The sequence below is a fragment of the Ochotona princeps genome, chromosome 9 (genome assembly GCF_030435755.1).
Source record: "Ochotona princeps isolate mOchPri1 chromosome 9, mOchPri1.hap1, whole genome shotgun sequence".
NCBI classification, from domain to species: Eukaryota; Metazoa; Chordata; class Mammalia; order Lagomorpha; family Ochotonidae; genus Ochotona; species Ochotona princeps.
In genome coordinates this window covers 17,015,208-17,034,989 of record NC_080840.1, presented here as the reverse complement: position 1 = coordinate 17,034,989, position 19,782 = coordinate 17,015,208, and the positions used below count along the sequence as shown (strand labels likewise).

Below are 19,782 nucleotides of genomic sequence, written 5' to 3'. Positions count from 1 at the left end.
AAAGGGTCCACTTCAAACCGCAGGTGCTTCTCCTGCGCTCCGAAGTTTACACAGTGCTGCTGGGGGCGTTTGCAGCCAGGTGGTGTTGGTGTTTGAGGATGGATGGGGGTGGTGGGCATAAAGCAACTGAAAGCAGGAGGGATAGAGACCCTCTCCCCCAGGCCACCAGGACCCTTGGCGCGCTGCACCTGGCTGCAGCCAGGTCTGCAGTGGGAGCGCGCGCGGAGGCTCGGGCAGCCTCCTAAGCATTGCCCTTTGGGCGGAGATGCAGAACTGGAGGAGGGGGAAAGTGGAGGGGGAGCCTTAGGGCCTTAGGCCTGCCTACCCCCCTCTCCCTCCCCGCCCCCAGGCCACCTTCCGCCCTATAATTGGCCGCCCGTGGGCCTGCCTTCCCTCTTATCTGATCCTGGGCCCTTGGGGTGAGCAGAGTGCTGGAGAGGCTGCAGCACGGCCGTGAGCAGCGGGCCGTGGGGGCAGTAGGGAGAGAGGGAGCGCGAGAAGGCAAAGGAGTAGCAGAGACTCCGCCCTTGCAAGGAGAGAAGTGAGCGAGGGCTGCGCGCGGCTGAGAACAGCTCGCGGCGAAGCTCGCGTTTTCCCCAGGTGCGGAGAGATACCCAATCCGGACTGCACTGGGGCAACGCACTGTACAGGTAGGTGTGTCTGTCTCTCCTTGCACCTCTTCGGTTCAGCTTCGACAAGGCTGTTTCTGAGGAAGGAAAAGTGGAGAGCGAAGCACCTGCAGACTCTTCGTAATCACTCGCACTTTATCCACACGTGCGCTCCCGGGACGGACCTGGGACTTGGGGGTGAGACTGGGAGGTGCGCCTGGACGCCTCTGTGCGTGAAGGCGGTGACAGTGCAGATCCTAAGTGGTGCTCCCAAGGGCTTTACTGGTGCTTGGAAGCCAAGCTAAGGTGGGAAGAAGCTGGGTTTGGCTGGGGAGGGGGGCGGGGTGAGAAGTGTAGGAATTTGTGTTAAGCGAACCAGTGTGCATAGAGAGCGGAGTTTTTATTTAGGTTGTATTTGAAGAGTTGGGGAGAGCAGCTCATTGAGATAATGAAGGAAGAATTCAGCTAATTGGCCTTGTATGTGGGCAGCCGAGGGTGCAGCGCTGGACGCTAAGGAGAGCCTCCAGGCAGGGCGCACCGACGGGGAGTAGTGAGAGTCAGGGGCTCGCCTCGGTGCCTCCTCGCCAGGAAGCTTAGCACCTCTCAGCTCTGAAGCCCGAAGCTTTGGGCTGATCTTTCCACCTGGGGTGTTGGTGAATTCTCTCCACCTGAGCTTTTCTATCCCTGCGGCGTGATCTCGCCGGGGGCGGACCAGCAAATAACTGCGTTGGGCTCGGTAGCTCAGGCGCCCCGAGTTGAGTTGAGGATCTTGGCGCCCATGGGCTTGTGCCAGGACCTGAGGCTGCCCACAGGTGCCGCACCTCAGACATTCGGATCCTGGAGCTGGGCTCAGAGTCTTCTGTAGGCGGAGCGTCCTGTAAGCTCAGGTTTGCTGGTCTCGGGTTTTATACTGCCCTGAGGGAATGAAAGGGTCTAGGGAAGGGAGTGTGCTCTGTGTATGTGTGTGTGTGTGTGTGTGTCTGGATTTCCCTTTTCCTTCTAGAAGTTTGCAACGCCTTTACTAATGTTTTGGAGAGTCCGTCGCTGGCATGGGCTAAAAGGGGCTAGAACTAGGGGTAAAATGTAGGGATAAGAAATTATGGGAGTAGCTTTGTGGATAGCAGATTTCCTGTCTCTCGCTTGTTAAGATCTGGCAGTTCATCCACAGAGGGCTGGAGATTGCAGTAGCAATTCCGTGCAGGGCGACCTAAGGCCCTTCCCAGTGTGGGAGCAGTGAGGAGGCCTGTGGTTCTGAGAACATGGCCCGGTTTTGCATGCAGAGAACTCACTGGGAAATTTAGAGTCAGTGTATGAATAGACGAATGAATTAATGAATAACGTTTGGGTTTTTGATTGTTCAAAAAGGTGACCAGGATCGTCTCACCTGGAACCAATGATCTGTTCATCAGGAGTGATTGCAGCATAGTTGTATTTGTTTTCTTTTTAAAAAAAGATTTGTTGATGTAATTCACATATTATTTTATTCCTGCAAAGTACAATTCAGTGCTTTGAGTAGATGCACAGCATTGTGGAATATTTTAGTAAGCCCCTGCCCTGCAAAGAAACCTGCTACTTCAGTAATGTTCATCCCTCTCCCGCCCCCCCCCCCCCCCAGTAGCCAGGCAGTCTCTCAGGGTCTGACAGGTTGCAGTCGTTTGCAACAGGCTTTTTCTCCAAGGGAAGCGCAGGCAAGGTTCGTCCCTGAATCACAGCACACCTGTTTGCCCTTAGAGTCAGCCCTGAGCATCTGCTTGAGGAACCCTGAGCCAGAGACCTCCACCTCTGCTGCAGCCATGACTTCCCGCAGGCCCCTTCGTCAGCACACGAAACACACTTAGTGAGGCCTCCTAGAAATGTCCTGAGCCAGAACTCCTTGGAACCCTGTAGGATTCCTGGAGCAGTTTTGGAGGGGTTCCAGGCTTCAGGATTAAGGGTGGAGTTTTCTGGCCCTCTCCTCTGCTAACTGTCCAGCACAGGATATTGGACAACTCTAAAGGCCTTCCAAACATGACTTGGTTTTTAAAACCAGCCAGGCTGCCATTGAGAATGCCTGAGAAAACTATGATTTCAGGGTCACTAAAGACACACTCTAAGCCCCTGAAACGACCCCTCTTCTGGTGGGTTATGCTCTCTCTGGCCTGCGAGTATTTCTTGGGGTCGTGAAGTTAAAACTGGAAGAACGTTTGTCTGTTCAGTTGGCAGTATCTCTACTGATGTCACTCTGGGTTCCGTTTGCAGTCACTTTCACCCCAACTCAGTCAAATGAACGCTGTGTGCCTGGGTTTCACATGTAACTGATGATGCCTTCAAAGCACAAGAGCCTCCCTGAGTTAGTGCAGGCTGAGGATGGTGGAGTTCAGGCCCCACTGAGCTAACAAGCTCTCTGGGATTGTGACATTAGCAGTCCCCTGGGGGAACTTGCAGCACAGGTTAGGGAGAAAAAAATTTTAAAAGAATGAGACAAAGGTATATATATTTTTTTCCCGGCAGATTCACTGCCAAGCATTCTCTATTTCTTCTATAAGTAAATGAAAGCATCAGAGATACAGCTGTTCTTCAAGATACACAGAGCTGTTGGTGTAGATTGAAATGCGTCCTGTATCAGTGGGGTTTGATGAGAGAAGGAGAGCGGGTCAGAGCAGAGGGGAGGGGAGGGGACTTGGGAGAATTGGAGTGTTTATTAACTACTTATCAGGTATCTGTGCCTTTTGCCTTGAGAAATATGCTGAAACTCCTAATTACCTGGGGAATAAATATCATTCCTTCTTTAGTTATGAAGGTCAGGGAATGTCAGGGAGGACAGTGCTCTTGTCCAAGGTGACAAAGGCAAGTGACAGATACATAACAAGAATATCTATGGAACTTGGCATATCTTTTATAAAAGACTTATTGACTGAGTAATTGACTGGGAGCCCTCTTCTGTCTTCAGGTTCACTCCCAAGTACTTGCAGTAGCCAGGGCTGGGTCAGGTGGAAGCTGGGAGCTTGGAACTCAACCTGTCTCCCACATGGAGACTTAGACCATGAACTCTGCTTTTGGGTGTGCTCATTAGCAGAATGGGACACAAACGCAGGCACTGCAGGTACGGGATGCAGGCCACCAGGTAGCATCTTAGCTGCTACATCAAACATCTGCTCTGTGCAGGGAATTTTTTCCAATGCAAAATCTTATTATGCTTTTCTGCCCATGTGTCTTTGTTGAAGCTATCTTGGTAGGCTTTTCTAAGTTTGAATTTAATGAATAGTATTTAATGCCTTTTGTCCCAGAAATTATCTTGGTTACATATAAAAATTTTGTCTAAAGATTGGATGGGACTTGCCAAACCCATCAGAATATCTTAGGGTATGTTCACATCCAAGAATGCTTAGGGGGTTTTTATTGCATGAGGATTTGTTCCTGGATGCTTTCTGTCTCTGCTTTGTCAAAGCACCTTGACTTATGTATGAATAACATAAGTTTTACCTTAAGTGGTTTTTTTTTTTTGTTCTCCTTCTGCTTTCCAACTCTGTCACCTGCAATGTACTGGCCATGTGCAAGCATTCAAAATTTATGAGAATAACATTGGTGATTAAGAGTACAGACAGCAAGCTTCAGAGATGGCCAACAGAGATCACCTCTGTTGGAACCAGAGGAAGAGAATCTGACTCTGGGGGGGATTGGAGGAGCCTTCCTGAATGGGAGGAAATCTGTGATAAGAAGTGCGTGCAGCCATTATTCTGATTACTGGAGTGATTGTTATAAATAAGGCTCAGTTTCTTTGATAGAGAAACAGTGCCAACCCTTAAGGAGTAAGAAAGGAGATAGGTGAGGGAACATTCCTGTGCCAAGGAACTGTCATTCCAGTTTGCCCTACTTTTGGGGATGGATCTGTCTTGTATCTGTAGAATTCCGTAGAATTTATAGCTGTTGAAGCAGCTGCATTTCTGAGGCTAATTTGCAGTCAAGACTTTTGCATGTGGGTAACCATCAAACAGGGTCTTTCTGTAAATCAGAGAAAGGTGGCTTTTCTGGGTAGGTGCATGCCATTGAGGGGGAATGGTTCCTTTCTTCTGAGCTTTGCACTGGAGTGCGTAAATGACAGAGTGTCCCCAAGCTTCAAGCATCATTTCAGTTTGCCAAATGCAAACAGTGCAGTTCAGTGGCAGAGAACTGTATAGGCAACTTCGTTTATTACTGGCCATCCAATCAGTCAGCATTCATGGATTGGCTACTATGTGAGTTGAACATTTTTTGCATGTGGGTTAGTGAGCTGGATTGTAGTGCTTAAAATCCAGGAGGTCGAAACAGGGAAGGCCATAAAGTTAGCAGGAGTTGTGACGGGATGAGGGATGCGTGCAGCCTCTTGGAGATCTGCTGAATGAAGCTTGCAGTGTGCTGCTGCTGCCAGCTTGCTCCCATCCACAGGCTGACACCAGTCCTTGAAGAGATGGAACTGTGCCAAGATGTAAATGAAATACGTCACTAATGTGCACTATGTATGCTCACTGTCAGTTTAGCTGAGATGTTTTCCATAGCAAAGCATTCCTGACAAAGCAGTGTGTTGACTGACTGTGGCATAACCTCACTTTCACTGTATAGCAACGACAGCTCCCAGACCAGCTGTGCTAACTAGGTCTGATCCAGATGATGTGTCTCACATCTGGAATGGGAGGGTATTGTGAATTTTTTGCATTTACAGTAATTTATTTCCTGCTCTTTTTTCTGTGCCTCTTCATCATCATCTTTGTTTTCCCTCCTGCTTCTCATTCACTTCTTATCCTATCATGATAGTTTTCCTTCTTGATGTTTCCCTTTAAGCAAAAATCTCTGAATTTGATTCTCAATTTTGTCTTTTTAAAAGCAGCATGTAGATCCAGCATTTTGGCACATTGGGCTAAACTGCCACTTACAAGCTGGCATTCTCCCTGGTTCTGCTTGCTAATATGCTATTCAGATTAGTAACTGCTCCAATAATAGTAAGATTATTGAGTGACATGAGTTTTGTTTATTATACTAAGGAAAATATTGATACCAGTATTTTGCTGGCTTTTGTAAAAATAACGGAAAGTTTCTGTTTGTGTACTGTACTGCCCGTTTTAAAAGCATTGGTATTATTTATATTTTTTGTAGTATTCAATTACAAAACCAAGAGGACTTGATACTTTTGGGGAGGTTACTTTTTTGGTAAAGATTTTATTTTTTTTATTGGAAAGTCAGATATACAGAGAGGAGGAAAGGCAGAGAGGAAGATCTTCCATCCACTGATTCATTTCCCAAGCAGCTGCCACAGGCAGAGCTGAGCCAATTCGAAGCCAGGAGCCCGGAGCCTCTTCCAGGTCTCCCACATGGGTGCAGGGTCCCAAGGCCTTGGGCTGTCCTCTAGTGCTTTCCCAGGCTACAAGCAGGGAGCCGGATGGGAAGTAGAGCAGCTGGGATTAAAACTGGCACCCATGTGGGATCCATATGGGTGGAATTAGCTGATTGAACCATTGTGCTCAGATTGAAGCAGTCTTGTTTAAGTTTGCTGAGATTATTTTTTTTCACAAAAATTATAAAGCATTTGTACACTTTACTTGAGAGACAGCAGGATAGCACACAGATCTTCCTTTCATGATTTTGCTCCTCAGAGGTGCATGATAGGCAGGGCTTGGCCAGTCAGAGGCAGGAGGCGGAGGCTTGCTCCAGGGCTTCACTTGCATGGCAGGACGCTAGCGCTTGCATCATCGCCCCCAAGGTGTGCCCTTGCAGGAAACTAGATCAGAAGCAGCGTAACTCAAACCAGGCACTCCAGAGTGACCCCACAACGGGGACGGGCTTTCCCGAGCGGTGTCTGACCTGTTGTGCCAAATGCTTACCCCCAAGTTTTCTTTTTTTTCTTTTATAACCATGAATGGATTTGGGATTTTCTCAAGTATTTCCTGCTTTTATTGAGGGTTTTTTTTTTGTCTATCAGTATGTTAAGTTTGATTATTGTAAAAATTAGAGTAGTCTTTCATTTCTGAGACATAATGCACTTAAGATGTGAATGTTCAGTAAATATCACTTCATAGAATTAGTTTCATCTTCTATATCCTTACTGAAATTTTTCCCAGTTGCTTTTTTTTAAAGGCTTATTTTATTTTCGTTGGAAAGTCAGATGTACAGAGAGGAGGAGAAGCAGAGAGGAAGATATTCTGTCCACTGATTAACTCCCCAAGTGGGTGCATTGGCCAGAGCTGCATTGATCTGAAGCAAGGAGCCAAGAGCTTCTTTCGGGTCTCCCATATGGGTGCAGGATCACAAGGCTTGGGCTGTCCTCAACTACTTTCCCAGGTCACAAGCAGGAAGCTGCAGTGGAAGCAGGGCCACTGGGATTAGAAACGGTGCCCATATGGGATCCTGGTGTGTTCAAAGCAAGGACTTTTGCTGCTAGGCCAATGTGCTGGGCCTTCCCAGTTATTTTAATTTCTGAGAGAAGTCCTAGCACTGTCTTACTGCTTTATTCTATCAGTTGTTGCTTTGTGTATTAATATATTGAAGCGCTAATATGTGCAAACATATTAATGGTGAAGTCTTGATTAACTACTCCTTTACCGTTTTGAAGCGTCCAAAGTTTAAAATTATATACAGATTTTTTTAAAGGTTTATTTATTTTATTACAAAGTCAGATATACAGAGAGGAGGAGAGACAGAGAGGAAGATCTTCCATCCGATGTTTCACTCCCCAAGTGAGCTGCAACGGCCAGTGCTATGCCGATCCGAAGCTGGGAACCAGGAACCTCTTGCGGGTCTCCCACACAGGTGCAGGGTCCCAAAGCATTGGGCCGTCCTCGACTGCTTTCCCAGGTCACAAGCAGGGAGTTGGATGGGAAGTGGAGCTGCCGGGATTAGAACCGGCGCCCATATGGGATCCCAGCGCGTTCAAGGCGAGGACTTTAGCTGCTAGGCCACGCCGCCGGGCCCCTTCCGATTATATACAGAGTTCACTCCACCCTCACCTCTTTTGGCTCACTCTTTTCTGTCATTTTCTTTCTGTGTTCCGAGATTCGCATGTAAACCTAAACTCTACCTTTTGGCACTTTAGGTTAAGGTAACTTCTGATTTCCCGTTCATGCTGGTCACCAAGCAGTGCATAGATAGTTCTCAGAGGTGAAGGCTGCTACCGAGCTAACCATGACAAATCTAGGTCTGGTTCCCAGGCCAGAGTTTTTCTCACCCCGTCATGATGCTGCATCCACATAATACAGCTGCCCCCTGATTTATAATGGGGCTGTGCCATGAGACGCATCTGAAGGTATTCTAAGATGGAAGCTCAATAAACAGCCTACTCATCTTGGCTCAGCAGGCAGCACCCTGTGGGGAGTGGTCACGTGAATATTCTCTTTGGGAGCTGTGACTTGCTGTGCTGCCCAGCATCAAGAGACGCTATTATTGCGTATCTCAGGGAAAAACATTTAAAATTCAAGCTGAAAGTACAGTTTTTATCCAATGCACATCACTTTCAAACTATTGGAAGATCAGAAAGTCATCACGTTGACTATCCTACATTAGGCACACTTTGTCATTGCTGTCTTTCTCTTCACAGGGGGGTATTTACTTCTAAATTCGTGTCCGCGTGAATTTGGATCAATCTGCTGGTTCCAGCTCTGCTTTCAGAAGCTATGCAGGACAGTCCTGTGATATTGTCATGGAAGCTTTTCAGATGTAGAAAGATACCTGTTCTGTGTGGATGATTCTTACTTTCCCCTGCCTGGAAGAGGCTTAAGGGATCAGTAGCTGAAGAGTTGTGTCCACTCTCTACCTCCTCAGAGAACTGGGTTCTCCAACTGATTCTAACTTTCTGCTACAGTGGAAGGCCCTGCTCCTGTAATTGGGTTCTTGTTCATGTGGGAGACCTGAGTTGAATTCTTGGCTGCTGGCTTTAGTCTACGGTGTTACGGGGAGTGAATCAGTGGATGAAAATTTTATTCATCTTCCCCTCTCCTACTCTTTCCATCTGTATTGCCGAAGGAATAATAAGATTAAAAAATCAACATATGCTTAATAATTGCTCTTTTTCTAGCCCTGTGATTTACTCTTCAAGTCTTTTACATCTTTGCATGGTTAATGATGTTAAACTTGTAAAGAGCTATTCTCAGGAGATTGCTAAAATGGATAGGAATGTATTTGGAAAAGTCTAAAGCAGTTCCCACATGTGAATAATTATTGCCTCTGTTACTAACTGGAGATTCCAGTTTTTGGCTAAATTCTTTTGCCAGGATGGTCACACAATGTTAATATGATTTTTCTCTTTCCTTCAGCTTTTGTCTAAACAGCAAATCCGTTGGTTATTGCCATCCCTCTTTCCTTAAAGTTTTTCTAACTTGTTGCTAAGCTGCTACTAATCAGAATTTTATGAGAGTTATCTATGTTGCAAGCATGTTGTCTATTTTATCACAGTCAAAACATAGATGCTATCTTTTTTTAATTATTTATTATTTAACTTCAGTAATTACATTGTATTATGTGACACAGTTACATAGATACTTGGGTTCTCCCCACCCCTCCCCAAACCCTCCCACCATGGTGGATTCCTCCACCTTGCTGCATAACCACAGCTCAAGTTCAGTTGAGATTTCCCCATTGCAAGCGTATACCAAACATAGAGTCCAGCATCTTATTGTCCAGTCAAGTTCAACGGCTTCTTAGGTATACCCTCTCTGGTCTGATGACAGAGCCAGCAGAGTATCATCCCAGTCAATTGAAAGCTCCAACATACCATCAGCAAAAATTTACATCATTATGGAGTTAATTGACATAGTAATGAGTAACCAATATGTTAAAAGTAAATGCTGGTTTACAGCTCATTGATAAAGAGCCATGGAGAGGTTAGATGAGTTAGTTGAGGACTCTGCAAATTCTCATCAGTTCCTCCTGATTCCTGATGATTGACCTGACCATCTTCTTTTGACTCTTCACTCTGTTTCACGCTTATTGAACTTTGCAACGTGAATGCTTGTGTTTCTCCTTTGAAATTAAATTGTAAGAGCTCACTGAGGGCTCTTCAGCCAGTATTTCTTTTCAGTTCATTGCAAGTAAACCCACCGAAGGGGACATGTTGTGGAAGTTCTATAGCTTCCTTATTGTCAAATGCAGTGCTTTGGTTTTATGGCTGAACTCTCAATAGTGATTGCTGAAATGCACATTTCAATACATTATAAATAACACTCTCTTTCAAAACATGGAATTGCTGATATATGGTGTGCCAGGTGGCTTCAACAATTTTGTTTAAGCTGTGTTTGGAGATCAGCAGTGACTAAATTGAATATTATCCAGTTTGGATGTGTGTATGTACGAGTTTTGGCAAGAGTGTACACACATGTGTGTGTGATAAACTCAAATAAATATTTTAAAGAAATTCTGATAAAACTAGCCATATGTTAGATTTGGAGTTGCATGCCTGTGTGCATATTTTAATGTTGCACTCAAGGTCTTTGCTCCTTGTTAATCGTAGCAGAATAAGTGAGATTACACTTTAAAAATATGCAAAACAGAACAAGGCAAATTAGCACTAATGGGGTTAGTGTTAGGTTCCTGATCTTAGAGATGTGAGAGTGTTTTGAGAAAACCTGTTCTAATCATTATCAGTTTCTAAAAATGTGGTTTGTAATTTCTGAACTTACTATAAAGTAGCTTTTCTGCTATGTTTTAAGACCCAATCCCTTCACCCTTCCCCACCCCCCAATAAAAGTCAGTTATTTTGTTTTGTGCCGACTTATGGGCAGATTTTCAAAAGATTCGTATTTGACATTTTAGTCAATGTTAAAATAACTCATGATACTTGAATAAGAACTGATTTTTCCTTGCCCCTACTGTTCCTTCCAGGAATCTGGGGACTTGGCAAACAAGCTTGAGTAAAGGAAAATCGTGCTTCTCCCAAGATGGCATTGCTCATCTTAATTTAAAATAAACAACAGAAGAAAAAAAAAGAACTTAAAAATCAGTCCTGACCACATTCTTCCCCCATGTAAATAACACTCAGTTTCCAAGAAAACTTGGCAAGACTCGTGTAGCATCTACTTATTTTGTTAGCTAAAATATGTGAGGTGCACATTAACTTCTAATGTAGCACATTAATTACATTCTCAACACAACTTCAGTGCTTTGATGAAAATGGAAAAAGTCTATTGGACTGTGACTTGTAAAGGGCCCCCCACCCACATCTCCATCCCATCGCTGTTGAAATAGTATATCATGTGGTATTTACCTTTAACCACAAAATTTAAAAAAATGTCTATTTTTATTGGAAAGGCAGATACATAAAAGGAGAAAAAGAAATTCCATCTGCTGGTCTATTCCCCAAGCAGCCACAATGGCCGGAGCTGAGCCTATCTGCAGCCAGGAGCCTCTCCCGAGTCTCCCATGTGGGTGAAGGGTCCCAAGGTTTTGCGCCATCTTCGACTGCCTTCCCAGACCACAGACAGGGAACTGGGTAGGAAGTGGAGCAGCTGGGATCAGAATCGGTGCCCACATGGGATCCTAGTGTGTGCAAGTCACTAGGCTATCGCGCTGGTCCCTAACCCTAAGATCTTAAGTTGAATGACAAACGGCAAACGTGGTCAGATGTAGCTTTCCTCTCTTTTTGTTCTAATTGAAACCCTTAGTAATGATGTTCGGACCCAGAATCTCAAAAATATTTCCTTTGAGTTAAGAGTGATTCTGCTACTGTATTTCTCTTTGAGTGTCATAAACAGCTGAATGTGTAATGGCTGATTGATGTACTGATCGGATAGGATTGAAAATTGAAGCTCTACCTGTCAAGTGCTTTGCCTGCCTGTCTTCTGTCAAGGGTTGCTTACATCTTTGAGTAACCCACTAATCTTATTTCAGGTGTCTCTGTGGAATTAGGATCCTAAGTATGTCCTGGGGTATTTCCTCCTATATCCATCCAATTTATTCACCTTTTACCTCATTTCCCATGTCTCAGTCTAATACAACTTGGACTACTATAAAACTATGAAAATAGAGAAAGATTTGTAATTTCGTTTCTGAAACTTATCTTTGCTCTTCATAAAGGGTTTTGATGTCAAACTGTAATGGTTGTAGGTTAGTTATTAACTTCAAAACTTAGCTATGCAAACAGAATGTTATATGAAACACAAAGTTAGATACTGTGCAGTTATCATCGGATAAGTGAGTCGGTATGAGAGTCCCCCTGAGGAACTGTTGGATTCTGGGAAGTTTTTGACTGGCAGTGGTGGACAGGGATTCAGTGAAGATCCAGTGAGCTGTACAAGTTCAGTCCAGAACTGCAAGGGGCCAGGCAGTAAACAGCTTGCACAGGCAGAACCAAGGTGGACAGAGCCTTGGAGTCCCCGGATCACTGTCCAAGTCTTGTCTCCAGGAGATCCAGGTAGTTCAGTGTGTTAGTGTTCCAGGAATCTTGGGACAGCACACAGCAACAAAGGGCTGTTTTCCTAAGTGAGGCTCTCTGTGCGACAAACTGAAGCCCTGTCCTGAACCTCCCTTTGTGAGTCACATGATCCCGTCAGGGGGTTGCTGTTTTGGAAACGCTCAGTGATGGTTAAGATTCCATAATGATGTAAATTTTTGCTGATGGTATGTTGGAGCTTTTAATTGATCAGGATAATACTCTGCTGGTTCTGTCTTCAGACCAGAGAGGGTATACCTAAGAAGCCGTTGAACTTGACTGGACAATAAGATGCTGGACTCTATGTTTGGTATATGCTTGCAATGGGGGAATCTCAACTGAACTTGAACTGTGGTTGTGCAACAAGGTGGAGGAATCCACCATGGTGGGAGGATTTGGGGATGGGTGGGGAGAACCCAAGTACCTATGAAACTGTGTCACATAATACAATGTAATTAATGAATTAAAAATAATAAATAAATTAAAAAAAAAGATAGGATGTGACAAAGTGGTCCTGGTCAGCTTTCCAGTGGGCTTCCCTCTTACAGGATTGTGGAGGATTCATTACAGCAAGTGTCCAGGAAATGCTTGAGATTGGCTGATGAACCCAACACCAGTGCTGGAGTCCATGCCTTCATCAGAGTGGTCACATGTGAGGAGACGTGTTTATTTGAAATAAATAGGATAGCCTTCATGTGTAGCAAGGGTTCAATGAATTTTATGATGCATAAAGTGTAATGACCTTTTACAAATGAAACCTGGGAAAAATGGTCTCAGCTTTCTGTATCAGGAAGAACTATGCTTGTTCAGAAAATGAAATGGTAAAGTATATTCTAGTGATACAGTCAACCTCAAACTCTTGCATGGGAATTGATTGCATCGTGACATGTTAACCCAGGTTGGTGTATCTGCATGACCTAGGTAACTGTACAGATTTTATTTTCAGTGTTCTCAAACTTGTCTTTGTATTCTGTTTCTAGGCAACTGCTACAATCCATGTAAAAATCAAGAAATAAAATGAAGATTTTTCAGTGCAAGAAGCGATACTGGCTGCTTCCAGCTTTTTGGGCAATTGCTTGTTTTTGCGCTATTGTCCATGGTCAAGGTAACTTGAAACTTTAAAAGAATCAGTGGGGCCTGGGACTCCAGCTATCTTAGTTCTGATTGTTGTTTTTTATTTTAGTTATTCAAATAGTACTTCTTTGGTTCAACTGTGTTTCTGGGCAGAGTCCTATGTTGGCTTTTACTAAGCTTTACCAATGGTTTGCACTGTAGAAATGTGTCCCAGCTTTAAGGATCGCAAAGGTGACTTTTGACTGAGCGTAGTAATTTTGTGGAAGTTGGTTAAATAGTTCTCTCAAAGCACTTCTGAAAAGGCTGTACAGTTTTAATCAGTAAGTCAAATTTGCACACAGAAAACTAGAACACTAGTCCTAGTCATATCAAATATAGAGTGTGTACATGGTTTCTAATCGTGTCTTGTGTCTTACCTACTACTGTATTTGCAAAGTATTTCTACTACTTGGTACCTGTTTCTTAATATTACTCCTTTCTTTAAAGACTTAGCTGCTAATCTAAAAATTATTCAGGGTTTGACACAGGTTACTGATTTGCCATTGACATTTTAAGTACTCTAAATGATTGAAGGGTTTTTTAAAAATTCAATTTAGTTTGAAAAAATTACTGTTTTTGTTGCTGGGATATACAATTTTATTTTAAATTTCTATCTGTTTTTCTAAAGGAAATCCAAAGTTGACAAGTGACTGTCTATGGGCCGGCTGTAGCCTGTGGCCTGCTTTTTTATAAATTGAGTTTTGTTGGAATACAGCCACGCACATGTTTACACATTGTCTGAGACTGCTTTTCTTCTATGATGGAGTTCAGAAGTTGTAAAAGAAGCTATGTCCTGTAAAGTTGAAGTTAATTATGTGACCCTTTACAGAAAAAAAAGTGCTATCCATCGAAGTCAGTGCATAGTACACACCAGTGCACAACATGACCCTGCCAGAAAAGCATGCTGCTCCTGCAGACTCAGGTGTGGGTATGAAATGCCATTCGTCAGCCAAGCAAAATAAACACAAGAAGGTGGTTTTAGGAATGTTAACATCTAATGTTTAAGATAGAGGCTGGTATGAAAAGCACACGTATGCACCCTCACACCCTTCTTTAGTGAGGCACACTTGTTTGAAAATAAGTGGATTTTGACCTTACTCAAATAGCTCTTGTGCACCTGGGGTTAATGATGACATTTCCAGTCAGTTCACTAAACATTAGAAGGCAGTGAGATAGACAGATTTTGCTTATTTTATTTACATTTATGAAGAATGCTCTCAGTTGTAACAGTGATACTAAAATCCTGGGTAATTTGGTTTCTACACTTGATAAAGGACAAAAATTGCTAAGCCCTTCAGGATTTCCATCTTAATTTATTTTAATGTAGGAATAGGTTATTCATCACAGGTTTTGAGTTCAAGATGCAAAGCTGAATAGGAATTTTCTCTTTGCTTTCAAGAACATACTGTACACTAGGGAAAGAGAAACAGGTAAGTTATAATTATATGAGCTATGACAAAAAACAAAAGTAGAAAGACATTGAAACCTTATAGATTGTCAACAGCTGTTTTTATGAAAACATTTTGGTAGCAGTATTGATACATATGTGAGTCAGGGATTTAAGAGAATAAGTAAAATTATTTATGTCTATGAATGAATGTTGAGAGTTTGGAGTAGGGAATGGTATTATAGAGAAATGAATGAACCCAATAAATAGCTTAAGAGGAAGAAGGGGCAGAACTGGTTTGCTGATTCAGTGTGGAGACAGAAGAAAGAGGCATCTAAGATAATTCTGAAACTTTTCTGCTAGAAGCCAGGGTGGAAGGGACTGTTAAGTCCAAGCCCTGTGTTGTTGCCATTTTTGATGTTTGACTCATCCTTGTTTGGTTACTTCAGTTCATAAAGGCAGAGATATTCTTTCTAATGTCTGTATTTCTAGGACAGAACAAGACTTCAGTCTTAGCAGGTGTTTTTTTGGAAAGATTAATGAATGAATTATTTAATGAGTTCAGTCCTGGAAAAATATCTGAACCTTTAGGTTTTTATGCTGGCGATAGCACTGGAGGAAGCTTCTAGAAGTTGGAAAAGGCAAAAAAAATGAATTCTGCGCTAGAGCCTCCAAAAAGGAGTGCAGTCCTTCCAATTCTTTGATTTTAGCACCAAGAGAACCATTAGATTTCTGACCCCACAGACTGTAAGACAGAAAATGTCACTGGTTTTGAGACAAAGATTGTCAAAATTATTGTACAGCGATAGTTATCTAACATGGTTAATATTAAACAGCAGAAAAGGACTGAATTATCTTTCCTTCCTCAACAGAATTGATATTTTATGAAAAACTTCCTCCATTCAGGTACTGTGAACCCTTACCAAACCTGATGGTTGTACCTGGATTATTCCAAAATCTTCTTTTCAAAATAAGTTAAATGAACAATTCAGAAAATGTATTGCTGTGTTGATTGCAAGAAAAAATATATAACAATGACAGAATTACAGTATAAATACTTCTACAGAATTTCACAGTAAATACATGTGATTTTTTGATAGTTACAAGGAGTCACTGAAGGTAAAGTAACTGTCATTTAAAAACGTCAAGGCAAATGAAACTGGAGACATTATGTGGGGCTCGATTTGATTTTAAAAGACCCTTGTGTTAACACATGGACACATTTCTGGTATGAATAGAAGTCAAACCAATTTGAAAGTTCAGAATGTTTTCCTTGCTGCCATTTTGATAATGCATAATGTATTATGCATTCGGGCAATGCATTTAATAGAGACAATGAGGTGTAAAGTGAAGGTTTTAAGTTTTTTTTTTTTTTTGGAAAACAACCAAATACTTCTCTGCTGTTTAAAGTTCCTTGTGAAATAAATATGTTTTTCTACCCATTTATGTTATAGTTTAAGGGGGAAAACTGATCTCAGTGTGACCGTACTGTTTTCTCTATCAGGGAGACATTTTGATTGCCAATAAAAGAGGCTTCCCTAGCTAGCAAAGGAACATTGGGTTAAGTGGTAGATAATACTGTGACGCTTTTAACTGAGGTAGAAGTTAAGTGATAGAGCCTTACATTTTCCATCAGGAAATCTACTTGGAATACAGTGTTAGGGCCAATGACCTCTTTCTTTCGCGCTGTTGTCCATCCGTTTGTTGCTCACCATGGACTCATTGGGTAGTCGCTCTGACCTGGGCTGCTTCAACTCCTTGGCCAGGAAATGATGTCTGACTGAGAACAGCGGAAAGTCTAAGCAGTGATCGGGGAGAGAGGATGACCTTGAAGGAAACCAGTGGTGGTGTCGGGCTAGGAGGAGAGGACACGGTTGTGTGTAGTGAAGGTGTCCCTCGTGGTGTCCTGTGAGACATTTTACTAGAAGTAAATCTTCGCATAATTTGTTACTTATCAAAATAACAAGATCTCAAGATTTTTTTGAGTTGAGAAGGAACAAATGGGGGGGGGAAGAAATAGAAAATTAGCTCTTTAATGTGTAGACAGTTTATAAGATTTCTCTAAATGGTTGAACAGTGTTAAATTGAGGGACAGTTTATTTTCATGGTCTTCTCTGAATCATTGCTGTACAATTCTTTGAGTTTAAAGAAAACATTTCTTACAATATAGCATAATAGACAAAAAAAATGTTCCTATACATTCATTAACAAACTGAATGCTGCGGTTATGCAGTCTTCTAGCTCAGTCCCCTTGTGGGATAGAGCTCTTGTATTCACAACCGCAATATTGAGCTTACTCTCACAGAAAACAGAGGACTTTACCATACAAAGTTTGCGTTCATTGGCTTCTTCTGAGTTCTTGATGTGTGCCAGGGATCAAACTTTACCACTGATCTTTGTTTGAAAAGATTAGTATTTGAGCTGACACAAATTAGTTTGTGAGTCAAGCTCGTGCAAGCATTTATAATTATTCCTGGAAGTTAAGGACGAGGTATGTAGATAGAAAGTACTTCTTTTGTGTTTGCGAAGAAAAATCATGCGTCTGGTATTAGATATACACACATTTTTGTTCCATGAGATAAGAGCAGCTCTTTCTCTATGCACTTATAATGTTTCTGTCAATCCTGCTGTCCTCGCTTTGGCTTACATCCCAGTGCCTCTGAAAAGGAAAAAAAAAATGATTGTATGCCTATTTATTGCTTATCTAGTATTATTCTCTTCAGTGTTTTTCCCCTAAAGGCAAAATTTTAAAGAAAATGTGAACTTTGTGTCTAAACAAGATTTTGTTTTAATGATTTGTAAGAATCTATGCTGATAGCTTAGAAAACAAGACTATTGATAAAAGGTTATAGTGGTACTGATTTTTGTTAGCAGTTATAATGGGGCTTTTGTCCTATGACTCATTGGTAGATTATCTTTCAAAGATTGAATATTGATGGATTTGTTTGTTACATTTGGTTCACATTGTGTTGCCTTGAGTAATTCGGCAGAAGCCAGTGCTGGATTCAATAGCACCATCTGTGCTTTCTGGGCATAGCCCATATATTTCTCATTATTTTCTGATGCAAGTTAAGTAGGTTAACTATTGTTACAGATATGTTGAGAGCTGTAAACCTGAGATAACATTTAAACAAGCTTAGCATGTATGAAAAATGTTCTGAAGTTTTCTGTCAGCCTGGGAATCTTGCATGTTGTTCATTTATTTGTTCTCCTTGAATATCAACATACACAATGCAGTGTTTGGATCTGCTTCCAGATCCAAGATGGACTTCCAATGAAACTGTTAAATATATCATGACAGTAAGATGCTGGACTCTCTGCCATTGTCCATTTCTGCAGTGATGGACTTTTGGCTGTTCATAAGGAACTATCCTATTGTGATAATATAGGGGAATTTGGTGGAGAGGAGGGGTGAGGGAAATCACAGAACCTATAGAACAGTATCATAAAATGATAGTAATAAAAATGAAAAATGTCAATATATTTGGAGTGCTAACAAAATTGGTTGAGCTTCTTGTAACTGGCTGGTCTGAAGCCTCCATCCTGTTGGTTACATCTTTCGCTCCTGATGATTCATGCAGGAATATGGTTTTCTTTCACCTGTGTGTTGATGCAAATAGAAGATATCTACCAGTCCACTGATTTGATTTTACTCAGATACCTCTATACGTTGCTTAACATTTAAAAATTCTTACTTTAAATTTTTCTTTCTTCCACAAGTGGTAAGAACATATGTTTTTTTTTTTTTGCTTCCCCCCCTTTTTTTAAATTGATTTCTATGAAACAATTTTGTGAGTGAAGGCATTCGTCTCTGTCTCCCTTCCTCCCTCCCCAGGCTCACACTGCCATTTTCGTCGTATTATCATACTCATATAGTCCCTAAGTCTAAGTTATAGGTTTGATTTTCTGATATTTAAATGTATTGTGACATTATAAGTACAGGTAGAAGTAAAAAATCTAGTGTCATAATGTAGTTTCATGGAGAGGCCTATGTTTATTTGGAAGTAGTGATGTATACTGCATAATGCCTTTACCTCCTAATATGTTAGTCTCCCTTGCACAGTCCATGTATCATATATATTTATATTTTCACATACATATTTACTCATATATTCATATTTTGTACTTTACCAATTGGCTGTCTTAGAGAGAACCTATGATATCCATGTTTTTGGGACTGGTTAACTTCACTAAACATGATAGTTTCTGTTTGGGACCATTTTGTTGTAAGTGACAAGATTTCATTTCTCTTTATGGCTGAATAGTATTCTGTGGAGTAGATATACCACAATTTCTTTATCCATTTCCCTGTTAGTGGGCGTCTGAGTTGGTTTCATGTCTTCACTATTGTGAATTGTGCTATTATAAATATAGGATTGCAGGTCTCATTCTTGTGGATTTCATTTACCTTGAATATATTCCCAGGAGTGGGATGGTGGGGTCAAATGGTAGATCAATTTTCAGTTCTCTGAGGACTCTCTCTACTGACTTTCAAAGTGACTATATTCCTACCAAAAATGGATCAGGGTATCTTTTTCCCTACATCCTTTCCAAAACTTGCTGTTTAACTTATTTATGTATGTAAGTCTTTCTCACTGGGTTACATGCAACTTCACTGTGATTTTTGATTGCATTATAGCTAGGGAACTTATACAGAGATTTTTCTATCAATGTTGAAGAATAAACAAAGTAGTAAGATGATCTGTTCATCCAAATGCCAGGTGTAGTAATTTTATTTTCTTTGAGATTTATTTTACTTGAAATTCAATTACATACAGAGAGAAGGAGAGAGAGAGATATATAGAGACCTTCCATCCATTGGATTAACTCCCAGATGGTCATAACTGACAGCTGGGTTGGTCCAGACCTGGGAGCCAGGGAGTTCTCCATGGGCCATCCACTGCTGTTCTCTCAGGCCAAGAGCAGGAAGCTGCATTGCAAGTGGGGCAGCTGGGACATGGACTGTCACCCATATGGGAAGCTGACATTGCAGGAGGATTAGCTTGCTAAGCCACTTGTGGCAACTAGAAAGTCATTTTCTTCTATGTAAAAAATATTTGTTTTGGGGCCCAGTGGCGTGGCCTAGCGGTTAAAGTCCTTACCTTGAAAGCCCCGGGATCCCATATGGGCGCTGGTTCTAATCCCAGCAGCTCCACTTCCCATCCAGTTCCCTGCCTGTGGCCTGGGAAAGCAGTTGAGGACGGCCCAATGCATTGGGACCCTGCACCCGCGTGGGAGACCTGGAAGAGGTTCCTGGTTCCCGGCTTCGGATTGGCACAGCACTGGCCCATTGCGGCTCACTTGGG

At 42.1% G+C, this 19,782-nt stretch overlaps 1 protein-coding gene across 1 annotated transcript in view; it reads left to right on the top strand.

Moving 5' to 3' along the window:
- The first annotated feature begins 545 nt into the window (after positions 1-545).
- Positions 546-19,782, top strand: part of COL14A1 (collagen type XIV alpha 1 chain) — a 195,953-nt gene continuing 176,716 nt past the window's right edge. The window contains exons 1-2 of the mRNA XM_004580703.4: positions 546-650; positions 12,957-13,081. Of these exons, the coding sequence (XP_004580760.2) occupies positions 12,994-13,081 (88 nt within the window). The 5' untranslated portion in view covers positions 546-650; positions 12,957-12,993. The remainder of the gene's footprint in view (positions 651-12,956; positions 13,082-19,782) is intronic.